Here is a 23169-nt window from a genome sequence, read left to right as displayed (position 1 = left end):
TTGAAAATATCAACATTTGATTGTAAGACCTTTCTAAGATGCCTGATCAGTGATCACACAAACCTGTGTAGCAGCGAAGTCCTTTCCCTTTGCAGATTTTCACTGCACAGAGGCACATTTCACATTATCAAATAACCCCTGAAACTCAGCTATAAAAACGTCACAGGTACCACTGATGATTTTACAATTCTCACAACTGTATTTATAGCCAACTCAACTTTGGTCCAGTGATTGAAACTGAGTTGGCTACATCCAACTTCCCTTTTTAACAGCTTCTTTCCACAGGGTTCTCAAACTTTGAGCACAGAAGCACAGTCTTTCCCTTCCTGTCATGAGGACCTGAGGGTTGGTTCTTACAATATATCTGCCAGTGGCACCAATCACAAAACTCACAAATGCCATTAGAATGGCCGTGACAGAACATAGCAGCTTGATGTCAACTAGCTTCTATGCCTGACAACAGCAAACCACAGCCTTACTTTTGAACAAGGTCACAACTGAATCCCATGTGGCTTCAGCTCCCATTAAAAGATGCAAGACCCAGCGTACAGTGTATAGTAGCACTGCATCATGGATCATTGATTGAGGCTGGGGAGGAAGAGCTGACCTGGGTTCTACAAACCCGAAGTCCCACCTAGTTGAAGGCCTGTGTGAGAACACCTGGTTGGGCCAGAGTATGGATACAGTTGGAGCTGGTGATCTACTGACCGGGATAGGGGTAGGATGTTGGTTCCGCCATCTGTTGGAGTTTTTTTAAATTGTATTGGGGATTAACTAAGGGTTTTTTATGGGATTCTTGTATTTTACCTTTTATCCTTTGTAAGCCGCCTCGGGCAGACTTTGTCAGGAGTGGTGGGATATAAATTAAATAATTAATAAATAAATGTATTCCAATTAGATTTGTATTTAAATCTGATTTAAAATTTAATTATAAGTATCTCGTTCTGAAAATAACCTACTTTTAAAAGGAATTTTGGATTAAATTCAAACATATTTAAGTCTATGCTTACCTCTTAAAATGAATCATGATAATCTATCAAACATATTGAACTAAATGGTGTACTTGGGTTATTCAAGGTTAATCATTTTACATCAGTCATGTATTTTATGTATTTATCAATGAACAAACCACCTTTCTGTAATTAATATGCCAAAAATAGGTTACATATAACATAAGATACAACAAAGTTATGTAAACATGCAATAAAGATAATAAAAATAAAAGCAGAATATGTACAAAGCTAGCAACATACTCAGAATAATAAATTCTAAACTGACCCTATAGGGTTTCCTAGGCAAGAGACATTCAGAGATAGTTTGTCATTGTGTGCCTCTGCATTTTCACTCCGAAGCCTCCCATCCAAATACTAGCCAGGGCATACCTTCCAAGATCATATGTAATCAGACTGGCCTGGGAACCTTTCACATATGGATTCTCTCATATACAAACATTGCCCATACAGGCAACAGAAATCTCAGCTTCCAGAGATTCCCTGTTGCTATCATCCAAGCCTGGGCTACAAACTGAATTAGCATAACTGTGACAAGCAACTTGCTGAGATAAAACAGAGGCTAGAAAGATATTTCTTGAGACTCAAGCACAAAAATGAATGGGGTCCTTTCAAACATTTCTTTGTAACACATTTGTATTACTGAATAAGAACCTGATACAAAAAGACATTCAAGGCCATTAAATGAATTTTAAGAACTTTCAGATAACACTCTTGCGAGTGCCAGATCAAAAATTACACTCAGTTCCATTATAGAACTGCACTGAAATAAGTGACATTGCACAGGATTTTGAGGGGCAACAGGACATGATAGTCTCTCTTTACCTCACAACACTTTGGAAATTCAAGCACAGCCTTCTTATTCTGCTCACTTAATTAACAAGGGAGCAGAGTTTAGCTTTTTCCTAAAAAGCCTGACATTTAATCAAGATGAACATAGGCTGTAGGAGGTTTTTATGTATCCATCCGAAGAACACCAGGATATGATCTTAAAATTCAATTCCATGTGAAGGTGAATTTAATAACCATTCCAATGAGCCAGAAGCTTTGCATACCAACGCCAATGTAACACAAGCTCACATTTCCTCTTAAAGGTTCATCAAATTAGCTATGTGAATCAATTATTTGTTAAATAATGACACCATTGAGTTATCAGTGATTGTACTAAAACATAGCTATCCACAAAGTATTATCATGCATCTTGTTTTAAAAATACAATAAAACTCCATAAAACTCTTGTGGTGCAGAGTGTTAAGGCAGCAGACATGCAGTCTGAAAGCTCTGCCCATGAGGCTGGAAGTTCAATCCCAGCAGCCGGCTCAAGGTTGACTCAGCCTTCCATCCTTCCGAGGTCAGTAAAATGAGTACCCAGCTTGCTGGGGGGTAAACGGTAATGACTGGAGAAGGCACTGGCAAACCACCCCGTATTGAGTCTGCCATGAAAACGCTAGAGGGTGTCATCCCAAGGGTCAGACAAGACCCAGTGCTTGCACAGGGGATACCTTTACCTTTACCTTTACACTTTTAAGGCAAGAATTCTTTCCTCAGGAAAAATAACTCTTGTCAGATAATCAGCATTCTCTGAAGCACATAGCATGAATCTCTCTCTAGAAAAATATACCTTTATTGTTTCACTGCCACACTAGACTTTATGCATGTCTCCTATTAAAGGTAATTGGATAGATGGAAAAGGTACTCAAGGCCACTTCACATGTTATAGTTAAAGAAGCAGCACATAAAAAGTTTAGTACCCATTTTTACCTTCAAAGAAGAGAAGTAACTACATCCATAAAGTACTCATGGATTATGCTTACATCCAAGAACATCTTCTGCACCATATCCATACTGTGGAAACATACTGAAAGTATTTGCTCTGTGTATGTAGGTCTAAACTGTATGGTTAAATGGATGCAGAATTTAAAGCACAGTGTTACATTAGATGAATGGGAGCACCTCTGGGGTAAAAACATGAAGCGTACAAAATGTCAAGTATTAAGAGAAAACTGGTATAAAATGTTTTCTAGATGGTATATAATACCAAAATATTAAAAGAATATGATGAGAAATAGAATCATAAAATCATAGAGTTGGAAGGGACCTCCTGGGTCACCTAGTACAACCCCCTGCACTATGCAGGACACTCACATCTCAATCGCTCATCCACTGGAACCTGCCACCCCCTTGAGCCTTCACAAAATCAGCCCCTCCATCAGATGGTTATCTAGCCTCTGTTTAAAAATTTCCAAGGATGGAGAACCCACCACCTCCCGAGGAAGCCTGTTCAACTGAGAAGCCGCTTTGTCAGGAATGTTTTCCTGATCTTTAGATGGAATTTCTTTTGAATTAATTTCATCCTATTGGATCTGGTCTGTCCCTCCGGGGCAAGAGAGAATAACTCTGCTCCATCCTCTATATGGACCCATTTAGCGAAGTTGAAAATGACTTCCAGTAAACAAAGAAGTGAAGTTTTAAAAAGTATCCTTTTTAAGGGTGCAGCGTCTTGCTTTCCTGACAAATGCATTTACAATGCAACCGAGAGATACAAGAAGAAATAAAAAATTCTGGACATCTTCTTGTGTTTGCTTCAGCATAAACAGAAAAGATAGAAAACTATCATTTTCAATGCATTGTAATTTGTCATCCTACACACACAGGACTGTAAATTTACAGGGGGAGACAAGACAATCCCACAGCAATCTTAAAACGTCTCAGTCATTCAGTCTTTTTCCTTGACCTGACTTATCACTTATCTTCACAGTTCATGGTGTGTTCTTCAGACAGCTCTGTCTTTAATTTTTTACTAGATGGTTCTACAGAGAGAAGAGGCATGCAATGCTCCAGGGATTGGCCAATTTCATCAATTGTCCATTTGTCTTCATAAAGAGCATGTTCTTCCAAGGTAAATGGTCCCTGTTTTGTTCGGGTCAGCTCATGTACAGAGGCACAGGATGAGAGCTCTACAGCATAGGGGGGGGAGAAAAGAGGAAGAAAAATCAAATGTAGAAAATGACAAATAACATTTTACAGAATTTGAGTCAGCATCCCAAAAGAATAAAACAGATTATGGCAAGCTAGAACATACTATTTTAAAACCACTTCAAGTACAATTTTGCTATTATAGAATATCAAGTAGATGGTATCCCTTTAAACAGACAGAACATAACTATTTTAGGGTTGACAAGATTTGAGGGTAGAGCCTGAGGAAGGTGGGTTTTGGGGACCACCTATTTTTTTATTGCAAATTGTATTTATTTACAAAATCTACATCCTGCCTTTCTGCCCCTACAAGTGCCAACAAGGTCGCTAACAATATGAATCTTCATATTTGATAAAACACATTTTAAAGCCATTAAAATAAACCCTTCACACAAACATGCCTCATTAAAACAACTTTAAAATGTTAACAGCAGTTAAAACACATACAAAACATAATACATCTCTGAGGCAGGATGGATGACTAAAGAATAGCAAACAAAACAAAAAAGTCTTCACTTGCTAGTGGAAGATAGCAACAGAATGGGACAGGTGAATCTTCCTGGGGAGAAAGTTCCAGAGCTTTGGGGCCATGACTGAGAAGGCCCTCTCATGGGCTGCCAACCACCTAATTTAGAAGGTGGGGAATCCTGAAGCAGGGCTGTAATGGTTGGGCATGTTCATAAGGGAGCATGCAGTCCTTCAAGCATGCTGGCCCAAAACGACATAGGGCTCTGAAGATCAAGATCTTGAATTGTGCCCCGGAACAAATTAGAAGCCTGTGTAGCTGAACCAAGACTGGAGTGATATGGTCCCTGTGACCCACTCCAGTCAACATCCTGGCTGCAACATTCTATACAAACTGAACTTCTGAACACTTTTCAAGGGCAGCCCCACATAGTGCATAGTCCCAGTCCTCTATCTCAATCCCAACATCAGGTACACAGTCACAAAAAACCAATAGAGTTCTGGATGGGGCATCATGGCAGGGGGATACAATCCTGAAAGTCTACAGCAACACCACTTCCCTGCCTGATGGATCTATGCTGATGGATCGCCAAGTACCCTGGAGGCCACAATTGTGAGATGTTAACCCTTACCCCTTTGGCATGTGCTTTCTCTTCCCTGTTATGCCAACATGCAACAGAGATAGCAACTAGATTACCTATTGTGCCAGGTACTGCAAAAATGAAGTACAATTAGTTGGCTGTTGTCCACTGCCAGGAACTAGGCTGATATATTACTTGAGCTATACAGTTCATGAGTTAAGGCTGAAGGAAGATGGTTTAGCATTCCCATGCTCATGTAGTTATGATCACCCTGTTGATCTCAGCAAAATAATTTACATGTTTAAAATTGTATATTTGTCAATGATCTGGCACCTCCCTAGCCATTTGCAAATACTCCAATTGGGTCACAGTTTGACCGTGGAAAAGATGACCACTTGATCATAAATTTGAGGGGGAAGATCCTGAATTGTACAGTTAGATCATAATCAGGAACAGGCTTTTGCATCCTTAATTTGAAGTGTCACCCTTAAAGGGTGCTCTGTTTTGTTCCACGAACCTAATTTATGATCTGAATTACGTTTCTAATCTGTAAATTCCTTGCCCCAATTTTGTTACTTATTACCATATTGTCTATATTCCCCACTAGAATCTTTTATATTTATTCACCCAAGTGCCTCCTGTGATACAGAATCCAGGCAACACACAGCCACTCTAATGCATGCATCTGGCAGCCAGAGATACCAAAAGCAAAAATAGTCCTTTATTAAATAGAGACTGTGGCTCCAGGAGCAATTTTGCTTTGTCTGTGCCTACCTCTGCCAATGTCGTTGACCAAGCTTCTGACATAAAAGCCACTGCTGCATTCAACATCTGGAATGTTAACAGGAGCACAGTAAAATTGCCAGCCCAGTACAAAAAAATCTACTTTATATAGAAATGTAGAAGAGCACTAAACAAACAATAGAACGATTAAAATATTTATAGGTTATATTATACATTATTCATTCTGCAACATATGTGTGGGTGAGATTGTGAAACTGGTGGAGAGAGAAAAGCAAATAGGAGGGGAAAGTCACCAGCTCAACAATCATTCACCTTATAAATTAACCACCAGCTTTAGGATTTCAATAAGTGCTTCTTATTTTAAAAAGATGTCGCAGAGGGTCAAGATCTATCCATTGGTGATAATAAAAGGGTATTTTAAAGTCTCAGCAAAAAGAAAAAAATTACCTACTGTGAACATCCTAAAGTACTGAGTGCATTTTTAAAGACTGTACAACCACAGACAGTAAAACTAGATACATTTTCCAATTCCCCTCTAAGTCTCTACCATACCCACGATGATTGGCTGCAAGTTATCCAGCACATTAAGTGGTCACTGAAATCACAGAGCACATTGAAACCCAGCTTGTATGTAACACAAAAGTACACTAAAGGGGCTGCAAGTGAAAGTCTTCACCACTAATTACTAATCTTACTACTATGCAGCACTTTAAAAAAATGCAGTGTTTTATAGCTGCTCTTCCAACCACCCTCTGAAATAAGAGTTAATGATCATCAGCTTGGGTAATGCTGCATAATATAGTATGTACAAGGGAACAGGATTACTAAAGGATTGTATTTATTTATAGCATTTTTAGCCCACCTTTCTCTGAACTTGGACTTGGGGTAGCTAATAGCTTTCACCTGAATTACTCCTTATGGGTATTAGGGCTGTCTGTGTACCAAGGAAAAGGTTCAGTAGATATGATCTTCCTGGTTCAGAACATTTGGGTATGGGGAAAACCAGAAAGAAGTTCATGAATCTAGTGATTGTGGATTCCTCCTGGAGTTGGGAAAACCTTGAAGGTCCTTCATTTTAGATCAGAATGCAGACAACAGTTTTAGCCAAGGGATTGAAAAGGACACACTAATTTTTTGTAGTGTTGTACATGGATTTGCTAAATCCTGGTACATGACCTGAGTTAGAAAACGGGCAGAAGGAATGTCATTCTGTTGATCCTCCTAGACCTTTCAGTGGCTTGCTTGAACATGGCATCCTTGTGAACTGATTGCTGGGCTGGACTGGGCAGACATGATTTTGTAGTGGTTCCAGTTCTACCTGAAAGGTAGGTTTCAGAAGGTGGTGCTGAGGCACTGATGCTCAGCCCCTTGACCTCTAGCTCTATTTTGTCCCCGAGGCTTTACAAACACCTGGGTTTAGTCATCTGGAGATTTGAGTCCTCACAAGGCACCATCTTGTGCCATATACAGGACTGACATGAAGCCATGGGTGAAATCATTTAGGGGCTTGGCCTGGGTTGCTACCAATATACTGACACTCAGCTCCATCTCACACTACCAGCAGATCCCAGGGAGGCTATAGAAACTGTGAACAGGTACCCACAGGCAATTTTGGAATGAATGAGGGCTGACAAGTTAAAATTTAATCCTGACAAAATAGAGCTGCTACTGCCAGAGGGAATGGGTTATCCCTTGTTCTGAATGGGGTTACATTCCCCCTAAAACAGCAGGTTTGTAGTTTGAGGATGTGCCTGGGCCACCTGTTAGATAAACAAGAGGAGCAGTGGCTTTTGACAATTTCAGCTGGTAAGTATGCTGTGACCCTTCCTGAATAGAAAAGATCTGGCCCTGGTAACATCTACATGGTATTAATGCAATATGCTGTATGTGGGCCTACTCTTGAAGATTGTCGTAGTTACAGTTAATGCAGTATGTTGTGGTCAGGGTGCTGATTGAAGTAGATCACAGGGAGATATCACTCCAGTATTGGCACAATTAGGATTCAGGTGCTGATCTTTAAAGTTCTATACAGCTTGGAATCTGCATACCACTTACTCCCTTATGAAGTTACCCAACCTCTACAGTCACCTTCCAAGGCTCTGTTTTGAATGCCCCTACCTTTTGAGATTAAATGGGTAGCAACATTGGAGAGGTTTACAGTATTCACTGCACCAAAACTATGCAACTCTCATCCCAGAGAGCCTTGTCTGTTGTCTTCTGTTGTCATCTTCTGCTAGTGAGTAAAAGCCTTTTTGTCTGGCATTGCCTCAGTGATCCTGTCTTCATGTTGTTACTATGTAAGTGTATTTTCTTATAGTGTATGTGTATTTCAATTATGTTCTATTAGTTGGGAATAATATGTTTTATTATTATGCTTTGAGCTGTTAGCTACCTTGGTAGCCTTGGTGAAAAGGTGAGGTATAAATTCTGTAAATAAAATGTTTAAACATGGAATTTTGTATATTTTGAAAAAGAGGTTCAGTTTAATACAACCCATGTGTGAATAAACAAATAGTGAAAGTATCTGATCAAAGACATTGAACATAGAATACTTTTGACCTTACCGAGTATGAACAAGGGTGGCTTGAAGTTTTTGAGAGAAAGACTATACACTATAACTGGCCTGGCAGACTTTGCTTCCACAACTTCTCCTTTTGCAGCCAGTGCTGACAACCTCTGTCCATCCTTCTTCAGGGCAGAATAACTAATAAAAAATCGTGCAAGTGGCTATTTAAAAATTCATGAGAATACAAGTTTGAAATGCCATCAAAATAATTAATGTACTGTAGGGTCCATTTTGCTTCCTCAATCCTTTCCAAATACACTAAATGTAATTGAGATCCACGCTGGCCAAAGGAAAAGCATGATGTAGAAGCCAGATTATAAATATAAAACACTACAAATGACAACTTATAGCTGAATGTGAAGGTATTGTTGAGAGAACCTACTAGGACAATGTGATTAAAAACTGCTAGAATACATCCTCCTAGCCCCCAGTTATGAGGAACTCTCTAGTTCATGTGGTAGCAATTAGGTGAATTCTTATCACAGCACCGTTACCTGACTCTGAGACTATATCCAATTTAGCATTAGGGGCCTTGAATAGTATAAAAAGTTACAAGATCAGCATACCTATCCAGCACGCTCAGCTTCCATTTGCATTAATTCAGGCCTGACAACTCAAACTACAAAGCCCTGCTTCCTCTGCTCTCACAGTTATAAGGATGTCATCAAGTGCCTATTCTGGAAATAACTGCTCCACAGCCAGCGTTAAAAGTTCCAGCCTTCTATTTTACCTTTGTCTGCGAGGCTCTGCCTTCAAAGGAAGAGAGGTAAAACAGAATAGTCAAAGTGAATTTCATTTTTATACTACCTATATATGTGGTCAGAGTAAGCAGAGCCCCATATAAGGGCACCAGCTATGGAATATGCAGAAGCCCCTTGTCAAGTAACTAATAAAAAGCAAGTGGTGATTAGGGATGTGCAAGAAAGAAAATGCTGTATTTTTCAGGTTTCAATACATTGGACCCCAAAAATATCAGTATTTACTGATATTCCCAAATATCAATACTGGTACTAGTATTCAGATTCAGCAATAGTCAGGAATACCGAATATTTTTTGCTCTATTATACCCTATGGGTATAATGGCAAATCTACCTGAGTCTATTAAGTGGTCTGATGGGGGAGGTTTGAATTAGAGGCATCGAATTTGCAGCATAGCTCCTGGAGCCTCTCATCCAAAGTTTGAAAAGTTTCAATAAGATTGGACCTATGGCATCCAATGAAGGTGTCCCCATCCTCCATTATTTCCAATAGAAGGAGACAGCTAGGCAGCAATACAAGCCGAGCTGAATGTCCCCGAGAATCTCTGCAGTGAAAGTGAAGGGTGGGGGCATTTCTGCAAGGCAGATATTGACTAGGAGAATACAGAATGCAGAATCTGATTCAGCACAGAGAAAATCAGAACATATCAGTAAGGATTTTTTTCAGTTTGGGTAAACTGAATGAACATACCTAGTGGTGTTATCATACATAATACTGATAAATGACATTATGAATGGTATTTATTCTGTGTAAGTTTTAGTGAACAACTGGATTCCCATGAATTACCTCTTTGAGAACAAAGAGTTTGCCTGATCACACATTAAGCAATTTCTTCAGCTTTCACTACTCCAAGTGTACAATCTCTTGACACTGAAAACGAGTCTTTAACTATTTTACAAATATTTGTAAAATTTTAACATTTTTACAAATAATCTTGTACTATGTAGATCTTGTTCTGATCCAGCAAAGCACTTATGTTCTTGAGCAAAACAGTGTACTCAAGATCACCTAGCACAGATATGACCTATTTGTTAAGAGATCCTACCTCCAGCCTTGAAGAATGTTACACTAGATATTCTAGTACACTTCCAAAACTGAAGTAATTTCATTCCTGAAGGAAGACAACTACCATGTTCCCCATCTCTTTTCTTAGCTGCACACTGTTCTATAAGAGAACAGGCATCCACTAAGAAGGCCTCACATTTGCCCATTTTTCTGCCACACACATCCTGCTTCTTGACTTTCGGAAATCAACTGGGCTGTATCTAGTTGTACTGTGTCCAGTTTTTCTCCAATATGCACTGCCAATACGCACTGCAATAAGACTCCCCAGTTTTGGTGTGCCTAAGCCTCATGAACATTTGGCTGAGCCATATGATTCTGTTTTACATATCAAGATTGAGATAAAAAGCCTATCTCTCTGGTGACTAAATGTCACTGGATTCTGTTTTGTTGTGCTTGAAATAAGTTAACAAGCAAAAAGAGCCATTGACATGTTGTTTGGATCAATAGCACACTCAGTTGTGACTCTTTCAAATTAACAAACATTTAAGCCTGTAGAGGACAGGAAGGTCTGGAGGATCATTGTCCATGGGGTCGCGATGGGTCGGACACGACTTCGCACATAACAACATCTTGCCAGTATTTTGCAGTAGGGGATACTTTTCACTGACAGTAAAGTAAGCTTTTGTCACCAGGTTTTTCAAGGTTACAGACAGTACTGAAGAAACTTACAGTGGAGGAACTTGCATGATGTTCCCCGTGAACTTCTGCAAAACATTCTCAAGCTCTTCTTTTGTTATATGATCTGCCAAAAGGCAAAGACAACCACACAAACACTTCAGTATTGATTACTCATACTTCAGTTGACATATTCTGAGCATTTCACAAATAGAGGGTGGAGGGAGTTCACTGCACTTTTGGAATGTATATAAACCTTGCTCCACAAAAATAAAACAAAACAAAAAAACTGAGCCACATAACCACTGTGATACAAGTGAAATAGCACAGAAAATACAAACAGAATACAATGTGGGTGAGCTAATAAGTTGTTGATGCTTACCATCATAAATGTGGGTGTTAGGTCCATTATGCACAGGCCAGAAAGCCCGTGCTTGCGGCGGCAGAAAATCTCCAATAATGCTCACCTTCGCCGCCAGCGTGGGCATGTCCTGGCCCAGGGCTACGGAAGGCCCGCATTAAGCAAACGCAGGAACTTCCGCAGCTTCCTGGTTACGCCGGTTGGCGGCAGGGGCTCAAGCGGGCCAGCGTGTGCATAATTGACAGTGCCGAGACTTTTGGCCTGCCCAGCCCCGACCTATGGTGTCCCTATAGGGACACTGTACACCCCTGCAGGCTCCGCGGAGCTGCCCCACCAGAGTGTGTGGAGGGGGCCTTGCCCCACCACTCCCCCCGGCCCTTCCCGCTTACCCTGGCCGGCTGCATCCCGGGCTTCCTGGCCCCAACTCAAAACATGTGTGCGCTACGCCAGGGCAGCCCTGCATGTCCTCCTGCCCCCGTGCGTATATGGGGAACGGCACGGTGGCAGTGCGGAGTAGCTGTCGCCATGCATAAAAGGTCTTACAGTTGGAAATACTTTAGTACAACCTACATAACATTAAAATTTTAAGTAATTCACCAAAATTAGTATCTGGAAAACATCTTTTATTTGAAGGGAGTAATCAACTCTAGCCTATCTCAGGCAGTTATAGGATCAGATGAAATAAAATTCCCCAGGCTCCCCCATCAAACAAATGAGTAAGATCTAAATGCAGGAGAATATGAGTATTCTACTTCAGACTAGACAAATGCCAATTAAACTGTTAAAAGTTATTACGGATAACTGATCAGCATTAAATGCTCTTGTGTACATGTCTATATTGATTAAAAAAATGATTTAAAATTTTTTTTTAGAAAACTCTTGGATTACCAATTAGATATGTATATTGAGTTGGGAGAGAAATATATATCACACCAACACAAACAATCCATTTACAGCAGTGGTCCGCAACCTTTGTCAGGATGTGGACCGCTGTGCCGGGGTGCGGGGAGAGGGCGACCCGGGGCCCTGCGCGTACGCGGCAGCCCCGGTGCAAACGCGCATGCGCGGACTTGCCGTGCGTGCATGTTTGCGCCCCTGCTGGACGCAAACGCGCATGCGCAGCAAGTCTGTGCGTGCGCATTTGCGCCGCTGGCATGCCGGCGGCTCCCTCTCCCCGCCCCTCCAGGCCGCAAGGAAATCGGCTGCTTCTCTTCCCGCCCCCTCCCAAAGCAAGAAGCTTGCTGGGCCGCAAGCTGATCAGCCGCTTCAGCGGCCGATATGCTCGCAGCCTGGCGAGCTTCTCGCTGTGGGGGGGGGGCCGGGAAGAGGGAGCGCCAAGGCCTTCGTGGCCCGCCACCGGGCCGTGGCCCGGGGGTTGGGGACCACTGATTTACAGGATATGGCTCCTTCACTACTTCCAATCCAATGTGAATTAATTTCTATTCCATAACTTATGCACTGTTAAAAAAATCTTCATCCTTCCCATTGTGACATATGCTAATACTAATGTCACATTTTGACATATGCTAATATATACTAAACTGCAGTCTTACCCAAAACTAGGATGTTTAGTGTGGAAGAGGGAAGCATGCTGAAGGTATAAAGGAACATTTAATAACATTTAATACTAAATGGAATATTTTCAATTTGGGAGAGATTAAAGGGAAATGTTCAGGATCAAATAAAAACAGGCCCCTCATCTAGATCCAGATTAAGTTTCTTGGGCATACAACGGTCCTTCTGAAAAAGTTAACCCACCAGCAAAACAAAAATATAAATCTTATGTCTGTAATGGACTCTCCTGAGTCAAGAGGGTTCCCAAAGAACCAAACATGCCAAGGACAGTTTTCTGCTAACTGGACTGAAAGTTTCCCAATTACACATTTCTGGATGGTGCTTTGGATTACATTCTGAACAAAGTTTCAAAGACAGGGTACCCAAATGCTCTGTTCATACGACTAAACCAAAAAAGGGATTTAAATAATGTGACAATTTAGACATACACATGACAATTAAAAGGTGGGGGGAATTTGATGTTATTCAGTTATTAAGCTGAACATTCCAATTGTCCACACTGCTTCTCTCTATTAAATCCCTGATGGATTGTTGCTATAGAACAAACACACAATGTGACTGCCTTTTTCTTATGCTTTAATTCTTGCTCTTTACTTTTTTGCAGCTCTTGCAGCTCTCTTCCTGAACAGATGACTCTCACAATACAGATAAGACGTTATTCCTTGAAAAGAAACATTTCATCTCCTCTGTTGTATCGGAAGGAAACAACTTTAATATCTCACTTTATACAAGTAGTACATTTGGAATCTTGATGGCAGATGCTGCCACTGTGCCCAGCAGCAGTCTAAATGAAGTGTCATTAATGATAATGCTGTAGCAGCTCATAAATCAGTCAGAGGTGCAGGAGGAAAATGGGAGAAGAGGAGAAAAAGAATGCGAGGTATTATGTCATTTCTTATTTTTCTAAGAATGCTTTCAGAAGTTACATGGAAAGAGAGGTGCAGATGTTGCCCTTCTGATGCATGATATTTATGGATAGAAAGTGCTCAGTGACAGGGGATCTGTTTGTATTTATTTGTTATTTATTTATTTGTATTTATTGTATTTATATATCACCCTCCCCTGAGGCTCAGGGTGGTTTACATGGAAAGTAAAACAATACACAATACTTAGTTTTTTCCATAATATATAACAACAATAATAGTATTATTAATATATGTAACAGAGGTAACAGACTATAACAGCACAAAAAGGTCCAGGGGCAGAACAAACCTATGCCAAAGTTTTTAAACTAGTTTATTTCACAATACACATATTGGCTGAAGTATTATAGGTTAGCAACAGAGGCTATATGTACTGTTTGGAATTTTTAGCTTTAGAAAATTAACTTTTTGTTGTAGCATAAATTTCCCAACTCAACAGATGAATGTCTGTCTTTTTGACATTCTTTCGTATTTTTAGATGCTTAACTATATCACCACTTGGACACAAACTTGGTCACAGGAGTAGAACAACATTTCACTATGAACAACAAAACGCAATTTAAGTGGTTCTTACTATTTACGGATGTACTGAATGTGCAAACAGACTGAACTAATTGCAAAGAGTCCAACAACAAGGTAAGAACTATTTTGATGTGGGAAAGGATCAAGGAGACCACATTAACTATACAAAGTTAGAAGAAGACTAAGAAATCCAAGAGGGGTTAAGAAAAGCAGCCTTTTGTTAGTATTAGTATTAACAAATGGGGAACAAGAAACTTGTGGGGAGTACTTCCACCCCCCCCTTTGCTTACTCCCCACTTCATAAACAATCTTCCCTCTCTTTTCCACCCCCTTCTTCTGTCAGTCTTTTCCATCTCTTTCTTCCCCCTCCCCTTCTCTGTTAACCTTCCCCCACTCCATTTCTACCTCTTCTCTGACAATTTCCCCCTCCCCCTCCCTGTATCTGTAACCTACCCACTCTTTTGCCCCAACTTCTTTCCATCAATCTTCCCTTCCCCATCTCTGTCAATTGACTCATGTCTCCATTTCTTCTGTCCCTGCCTTCCCTCCACAGCGGTATCAGTGACCAACAGTCATGCAGCTCCCAACCTCTGAGGCTTCTCCCCTTTTACCAATATTGGCCTCAGAGGCCAAAAACTACACAGTTCCTGACCTCCAAGTCACCCCCTCTAACAATGACCTCAGAGGTTAAGAGCTGTGCAGCTCCTGATCACTGCTCCACCCCCCCCCCAGCCTCAGAGACCAAAACCTATGCAGTTCCTGACCTCCAAGCCTCAGAGGCTGAGGAACTACACAACTCCTGATTTCCAGTGCTTCCCCCCTCCATGACACTTTTAAACATTGCAGATTTTTCTGCAAACCAGTCCTCCAAGTTTTAAGAAAAATCTTTTTAGTGTTGATGTGGCATCCACAGATGGAGGCCACACATCACAATTAATTAAATAGATGTTTCCTTCATTTATTTTTTATTTATTTTATTACATTGATATACCACCATCCTCTGAGGCTCAGAAGCTTTGGTTCATAAGCCTTACTTAAGCTGAATGTCTAAGTCTGTATTTAGAACAACTCTTTATTTTCCATTTATGTATTTATATATATATATTTATATACTACCCTCCTTTGCAGTTCATGTCCCTGACAAGCATTATTCTTTAACAACTGTTTGGCAACTTGCAATTTCACATCACTCAGGTGGAAATGGCATTCTTGTTCTCCCATCTCTATTCTAAGGACCACTACACAGGTCAATTTCCTCATCCGCTGCACTTTGCTTCGATGGCAGCAAAAATGGGGGAACAGCAACTGACATGATAATGTTCTTTGTACAAATTCCCCAAATATAGAAAAAAAACATATAGCAAATTCCTTGTGCACTGTGATATTACTTATTATTATTATTATTATTTAGATTTATTTCCCGCCATTCATGGCAAGCCATCTTGTGGCGGGTTATATGATAAAACCCCACATTAAAAAGACAATCCCCATTAAAATCCTCATTAATAATTTAATCCAATCCTGGCAGTAACAACTACCGCCCCTCCCCACAGCCAGTACAGCTGCCTCTTGGTGTGCCAAGGGGACTGCGCCTGCTGACAAACACCAACAACAATGACCTGGCATTATGATGATCTGGTATTGTTATATCTGGCATTAGAACAGAAAGCAATTTCAACCCCCCACCACCCATTTTGGCTCCCACTGGAACAACGAATCCACCTGTCAACCCTAACAAGACACTATTTCCTATCCAAAGTTCTCTTTTATGCTAGATATTCAGCATGCATGAAAATAGCTCTCTATGTATATCTACACAAAGAACTTCAACTTCAGTAGGAAGGCAAGAACTTGCGTACTCTGCTGCTCCTCAGTAAAAGTACAAAAATAACATGGCGTCGGTCGGTTAGCTTCAACAGCTATTCATAACATGAACGTTTAACATTCTGAGTGTTGCTGCTTTCGATTAAAGAATGCACAGGTGACTCTGAACTAAACCATCTTCTCTGGTAACTCAGATAACAAACACAGAAAGATTAGCTAACTGACAGCACTGAACCTGAATAAAAATTGAGCTGGATTTTTGAGCTCTAAAGAGAATAAGATGATATAAACTATAAGAGTATTAACAATACAGTCTTGAGAGGCAAGCCAAAATAGAGACAAAAATGCAAAAGGGAGAGGAGAAGAAAAGAAAAATCCACAGAGACCTGCTTTATCACCACAAGGTAACAGAAGATAGCTGCTACCTGTTACTGGGTGTGATAAATACTGAGGATTGTATAGCAGTTGCTAGGATACAAGCTATCTATAGCTCTCTTCTTTTAAGTAGTGAAAGAATTAATGGAAGTAGTACTAAGTTCACCTCCCAATTAGTTGCACATTACAACTGAAAAGCACAGAAGATAGGCATCTCGCAGAAGCAAGGCAAGCCACAACACATTTTAACTCTTAAAAGGACTCTTTTCCAGTTTTCAGATAAGCTTGTTTATTTAGTTGCTGGTCTGAAACTTAAAAAATTCTGAGGATATAGAATCCACAGAGAAAAGAATCAAAGGATAGAGAAAGAACAGGGGCATTCCTGTTAGTGTTCTGCAACTCATAATCAGTAAGCGATATCTCCTTTGTGCATGTAATGAAGAGGGAAATATACCACTAGTCCAAGTACAATAAGCCACAGTGGATGATATCTGTGCATACTACTGGAGCAAGAAGCTTCCCATTCCCTTATGAGTATCTCCTCACAAACAGTCATCACCAATATCCAGGATAGGGATGGCACCTTATGGCCTATCCATTTATGCTGTCAGCCTTGATATTAGTTTCTTAATAATCTGAATACCAATTATGATGCTGGGCTTGGTATGTAGGAATTTGTACATGGGAGACTACTTCTCCCGTTTCCCAGATCTATACCGCTTAAATGGTTGAACTGATATCACTTCAAAACTAAACTAGGAATCTGATCTTGACACCATCTTTACTTAAATAAATTCCAAACAAAGCATGGCAGTCAAATATTTATTTACAAAAATATTAGATTAGCTTGAAGCTTACGGTAAGGTTTTTCTTCTGTTACTTTTCCTAAAGAATCAAATGTGTTGGTTGCCTTTCCCAGATGGCCAATGGCTAGATATTTCTATGAGAAAGGGGGGGGGATTTAAAGGGAAAGAACAAAAGAAAAAGCTTAATAAAATATAGCAGTATCTTGAAGTAACACAAATGTAGCACAAGAATACAAATGTAGCATGAGAATGGACCACGAAATTTCATGTACCTCCTGTTTTTCACTTTCGATACTCCCAAAGAATACTAATTGGCTCTTTTTTAAAAGGATGCTAATGTTAGAATATTTTAATGAATACATATATTGTTTTGATTTAACATGGGAATGCACTCTATCAGCTTCCAATCGCCAGTCATAAACAAATATTGCAAAATGTTGGGGGAAAATCAGCTTCGAAAGAAAGGAGGGTGGTTTCAATCATCTTTGAAAATTCCTTCACCCTCTGGGGAGAAAAAAGGAAACTGTACATTTAACAACACAGACAAGAAAAAGTGGATGAATATTATCTTTAAACTGAAACTGAAAAATAGGGATTTCAATCAACTTGAGCACTGCTTTAACACAGCTTTTTAAATCAAACTGAGTGCTGGTGGTTAAAGTCATACAAAAAGATTCTACAGAGATATGTCTTTTCTTTCTTTGGCAAAAATTGGGGAGGGGTACCTCAACAAGAGAGCATTTGCTTTTCGTGTAGTAGGTCCCAGGTTCAACCTCAACATCACGACCGAGTGCGAGAGCCCAGGTAGCAGATATAAAAAACTCAGATTCTGAAGAGCAGACTGGAGATACTGCCAGTCAGAGCAGACAATAATGACTTTGACAGACAAACGGTCTGGCTCAGACACAGATTCATGTATTCAAAAAAGAATACACAAAAAAGATTTCCAATTTATTTTATTTACTAGATATTAAGCCTGCTGTGGCCAAAATACAGCGGGCCCTAGCATGGTGGGTGGGTGGAGGGATGGGGTGAAGGAAGGAGGAAAGGGAGTAAGAGAGAGAGAGAAAGACAGAAAGAAAGGGAGGAAGAGAGAGAAGAGGGAGAGAAACAGGCAGCAAGAAAGAGGCAGATGGGAGAGAGGGAGGAAGGAAGAAAGGGAAGGACAAAGGGAATGCTGGGAGGAAGGCAGAGACAGAGTAAGGTAGGTGGCCTGAAAGGGGACTTTGCGGCCTACTGCTGGGCCCAGGGGCAGAAGGCTCGGGACGGCGGGGGCAGGCTTTGTGGCCTCCTGCCGTGCCCAGGAGCAGGCGAGCCTGGTTAAAGATAGCTCACTTTTGTCACCGAGGGTCAAGGTAGATTACAAATTATTCAAAACCTTTGAATAGTCTGTGTAGGACATCCAATAAACAAAAGGACTCTGATTACAGAATTAGTAAGCAAACAAAAAGATGCCTAGAATATAACATACTACAATGCAGAAAGTGAATTAAAGACAAAGGGTAATGCAGTAAAAGCTTCGTTAAACAACAGAGTCCTCAAGAAATCCTTATTTGCTCTTGTTTCATTTGCCCTCTTTTCTGATTTTTTAAAAATCGTTTCCTTGTAGCTGTGTTGCATATCCCTTGCCACCCTGGCTTTTCTCAGTTTTCCTCTAATCTTTTTTTCCTGAACTGCTTTGATGGCTTTTTTTGTTGTTGCTTATTTGTAATGCTTGTCCTATTTCTCATGGCTCCATCCATCTCACTACTTTGTTATACACAGTGGGTGGTACACTTTTTTTTTTAATTGCATGCTAGCAATAGACCAGAAAATTGATCTGTGATATACCATGCATTTGCGAGGAATGGTCATTCGGAATATCTGTAAACACTGCTCCAAAACAAAGTGCAATTTCTAAGGGTGCTTTGAAGAATTTCAACAATACATTTCCAAATCGACATCACCTCAGTCTTGCGGTCGGTCATAATCATAGCTCTGCTTCATTCTTTAGTTTCTATCCATGATTCAAAAAGAGAACAAAGGACTGCACAGCCAATTAAAACAACCAGTGAAACAGGGAAACAGCTATTTAATCAAATGCTAGAAAGATATGCAAAGTAAAATTCAGAGGTAGGCTTAGGGCGCAATAACTGATTTAGTGAGACAGTGAATGTGATCGATATGACACACTCACAGAAGTCCACATAAAAATCAGCAGTGTGGATGATCAACCTGTGTGACTGGAGGTGCCCCAGAAGATGTCAGTGTATCCTAAGTGGAAACAGCATGCATAGAGGGGAAGTAAGACTGAGTGGACTGGAACTTGTAATCACATGGGGGGGGCAGGAAGTGGCAGAGCCATTGTGCTCATTCCTGTTTACCCGATATCCACTGCCTGGTATGTATCTGAAGAGGGTGAGAATGCAAACACATGGTTTGGTTTACATTTTATTGTTTTACTACAACGAGTAAAAAAAATTAAATATTTCTTTACGGTCATACAGACCAAAATTAAAATACAAGCAATTAAAAACTAAGATAATTTAAAAAGAGAAAAAACAGTAATAGCACTATAAAAATTGTAAAATCTGACAACATAAAAACTTACGGCTGCTTGGCCCTTGAGTGACACTCGAGGGCCAAGCAGCCGTACAGTTGTTACATTCAATATTTAAAACATAGTTTAAGTTGCCAGTGACAAATGGCTCTTTGTACTTTTGAAATTGGATCAGAGAGAAATTTTCTGATCCACAAACTACGAGTATTTGAGATTAGTCAGACTACAGTTACATTTAATGGGAACAAAAAAGAACAGTGCACCTAAGGTACCATAACCCAAATTAAGCTCAAATTCATGCTATTCTTCTATGTGAGAATAAGGGTGTTTTTTTGTGTGTGTGTTAGATACTCATACACACGTCATGCAAAACAAGAGAAAATTGTGGGCCAGAACACAATGCAATTGCCATTGTGATGCTGCCAAGCCCTCCCTCCCTCCCCAAATATCTGATTCTCACCCCATTTTCTATAATCCTCCCTAGGACTTAATGCATGGCACCTGATCACTGTGCTGAATCATTATGTCTGCTCAGTTAGTACGCTTTTATCAAGACAGCAATCATGGTCCCCCACTTTCATTATCTCCTAACTAAATCTGTACAGGTATGCTAGGCAAAAGGAGGGTCACACTAGTTGACCCAGTTAATGTCATGAATAGCAAGGTTTTGAAGCTGGGCATCCTAAGCATAGGCCATCACTCTTAACCACTACAGCTCCACTGGTCTTCATGTTCCCTCCAGGTGTCAACAGAAATATGAAGAGGTTGTCATAAACTCAAAAAAAAAAAAAAAAGGAAAAAAAGCAGACCTCCATACTACAAGTAGCACAGAGCAAATGGGGTTTAGCCTAGCGGGGGCTAAAATGGGTAATCTTCGGTGCCCGAGATACTTCATATTAGTCATAGTATGCTACAAGTTATGCCAAAGCTAATGGGATTCCATTACAAAGAATGAACATCCATTTTATTCCATTCCACAACGATAGAAGACTCTGGGCAGATCGCCAAGCTTGCCACTAACCAGCATAAATTATGAGGATGAACCATGAAAAACCATGCTTTCCCCCTTGAATTGATAATGATATCAATTTCAGAGGGAAGAAGGCCAAACTCCTGCCCCCCTAAATTATTACTTGTTTAAAAGCTTTTAGAAACCACAAAAGAGAAACTTCTAAAGGGAGGGGAAGAGACAATCTGTCTCCAGGTAGCATATAACAATATGTGATGGGCCATGCTGGCAACTTTCTTGCAGATCTCCCATAGAAAATTACATGGCATAAAGTTTGGCTGTTATCTGAATCAAAGACATTGGGACGGTAACAGGATATGCATGCTTTTGAATGTCACAGATCTATCACTGTAGAAGCTGAAACATAGAATCATAGAGTTGGAAGAAGTCATAAAGGCAATCTCGTCCAGACCTAAGCTCAGTGCAGGACTACACAGTGCACCATTCATTACTCTTTAGTATCCAAGTATGGCATGAACAATTACTCATCTACAGGTTTTAAAAGGTGCTAGTATCTTTCAGCACAATTACCAGGCAATTAAAAATACAATGCTAGTGCTGCTAAATGTCAAATGTAAACAAATCAACTCCCAAAGAGCTGTACAGGAAAATTTTCATTTGAACATAGATACTGAATACTGGGGCAGTCAGTGAAGGATAGGAAGGACAGCATAACCCATGAGAACGGTCGGATATCAAACAGCCTTAGCTGAATAGGGGAGACATGTGAATCACCATCTACTTAAGAGCCATGACAAGGCTGGCTTCTCAAACGCGCTCAAGCCAAGTCCAAAACTGACCTACTTACTTTGATATTTTACCCAGCTTTTAGGACTCAAAAAGGCTAATTATATGAGAAAGGAATAACAAATTCAACAAATCTGCCAATGAGCAACCAAAAAATCCACAAGGGGGAAAAGGGGAGCTGAGCAAGTGGCAAAAGTTCTGCCTCTGGCTGGCAAGTCTCTCCCTAGGCACTTTATGCACTGCGGACGTCTTTGGACGTCTGGATCGCACAAAAGCTTCACCTCGGCCCATTATGCACGGCCGCCAAAACGGCGATTTCGGGTCACATGGAAAACGCAGAGGGGGAAGACGCGACGCACACCGGTTATGCACGGGGCGGGGCGCGACGGCGGCAAAACCCAAAGTAACCGATTATGCACGTGGCGATCCAGGCGCCGCTTCTGGTTGCGCCCCAGTCACCCGGAAGCTGCGCTTTCTTCCGCCTTTCGCGAACGCAGCTTTTTCGGCGGCATGCACCGAAGCTGCATCCGGTTGCAGCCGGCTCCGTGCGTTATCGGTGATTTTAGTCGCCGCCATTCCACCCCGAATGTGCGTTATTTCCCCCGTGCATAATGGGCCCTTGAGTTCTAAAACTCTTTCTCTCTCTTGGCAAAGTACAAACTGGGTGGGGAAGCAGGAAACAACTGCTTGCCAGCTTCACAGGCTTCCTCGAGAGGTGGTGGGTTCTCTTTCTTTGGAAGTTTTTAAGCAGAGGCTATATAGTCATCTGACATAAATGCTGATTTTATGAATTGTGAGTGGGTGAGCAGGAAGGGATGTGCCAGTGTTTCTCTCCTGTGGCCCTTCCTTCCATACCCAGGGAACTGCTGATCACCACTTTGGGATGGTAAGTGAATTTCCTCCAGGCCAGGCTGGATTCTGCATTTTTTTTTGGGGGGGGGAGGGTAGTATCATTTGGGCATGAAATTGGGATCACTGTGGGTAGACGGGTAGTTGTGAGCCTGCATTGTGCAGAGAGCTGGACTAGATGTCCCTGCAGGTTCCTTCCAACTCTATGATTCAGCCACCATGCCTTTAGATATTCATATAGAAGGCCTGGCAGACACAATTAAACTGTCAAGACATACACCCTCCAACTAGTCATGTGATGCCTAGTGAGGAAAAGAGATTTGGAGGACTTAAGATGCCAGATAGACATCTTAAGACTTCAGGAAAGACTTTGACCTGACCTGATCTGGTCAGTGGGAGGAGAAAGAGACATGGTAAGATTTCTTGGTAAGAGTGAAGAGGAGGATCTTTTGTGCCAATTCCATTAATGCAGACAGAACTGTTACCTGAGGTCATCCTCAAGTGATGGCGCAAACACCTGAGCAGAGGCTACAAGACAATAGGAACCCTTGAGAACCAACTGTAACTTTTTAAACCAAAAAAGAAGAATTGATACTTATATGCCGCTTTTCTCTACCAGAAGGAGCCTCAAAGCGGCTTGCAATGGCCTTCCCTTTCCTCTCCCCACAACAGACACCTTGTGATGTAGGTGAGGCTGAGAGAGCCCTAATATTACTGCTCGGTCAGAACAGCTCCAACAGGACTGTGAAGAGCCCAAGGTCACCCAGCCGGCTGCATGTGGAGGACCACAGAATCAAGCCCAGCTTGCCAGATTAGAAGCCAGCACTCCCAACCACTGCACCAAGCTTGCTCCTTAAG

The 23169-nt window shown here is 41.0% G+C and overlaps 1 protein-coding gene across 2 annotated transcripts in view; it reads right to left on the bottom strand.

The window, feature by feature from the left end:
- Positions 1–3459: 3459 nt before the first annotated feature.
- The window catches only part of TRUB1 (TruB pseudouridine synthase family member 1), a 35382-nt gene continuing 15672 nt past the window's right edge, over positions 3460–23169 (bottom strand). Inside the window, exons 4-8 of one of the 2 annotated variants that reach the window (XM_077349868.1) lie at positions 17220–17301; positions 10836–10908; positions 8341–8480; positions 5807–5863; positions 3460–3967 (exon numbers count right to left, since the gene is read on the bottom strand). In XM_077349868.1, coding sequence (XP_077205983.1) covers positions 3753–3967; positions 5807–5863; positions 8341–8480; positions 10836–10908; positions 17220–17301 — 567 coding nt within the window. In that variant the 3' untranslated portion in view covers positions 3460–3752. The remainder of the gene's footprint in view (positions 3968–5806; positions 5864–8340; positions 8481–10835; positions 10909–17219; positions 17302–23169) is intronic. The other variant, XM_077349869.1, reaches the window with a different exon arrangement.

This window comes from Paroedura picta, chromosome 8 (genome assembly GCF_049243985.1).
Source record: "Paroedura picta isolate Pp20150507F chromosome 8, Ppicta_v3.0, whole genome shotgun sequence".
In the NCBI taxonomy this organism is placed as follows: Eukaryota; Metazoa; Chordata; class Lepidosauria; order Squamata; family Gekkonidae; genus Paroedura; species Paroedura picta.
Note: the sequence above shows the minus strand (reverse complement) of the source record. Positions and strands in the feature narration are given on the sequence as shown.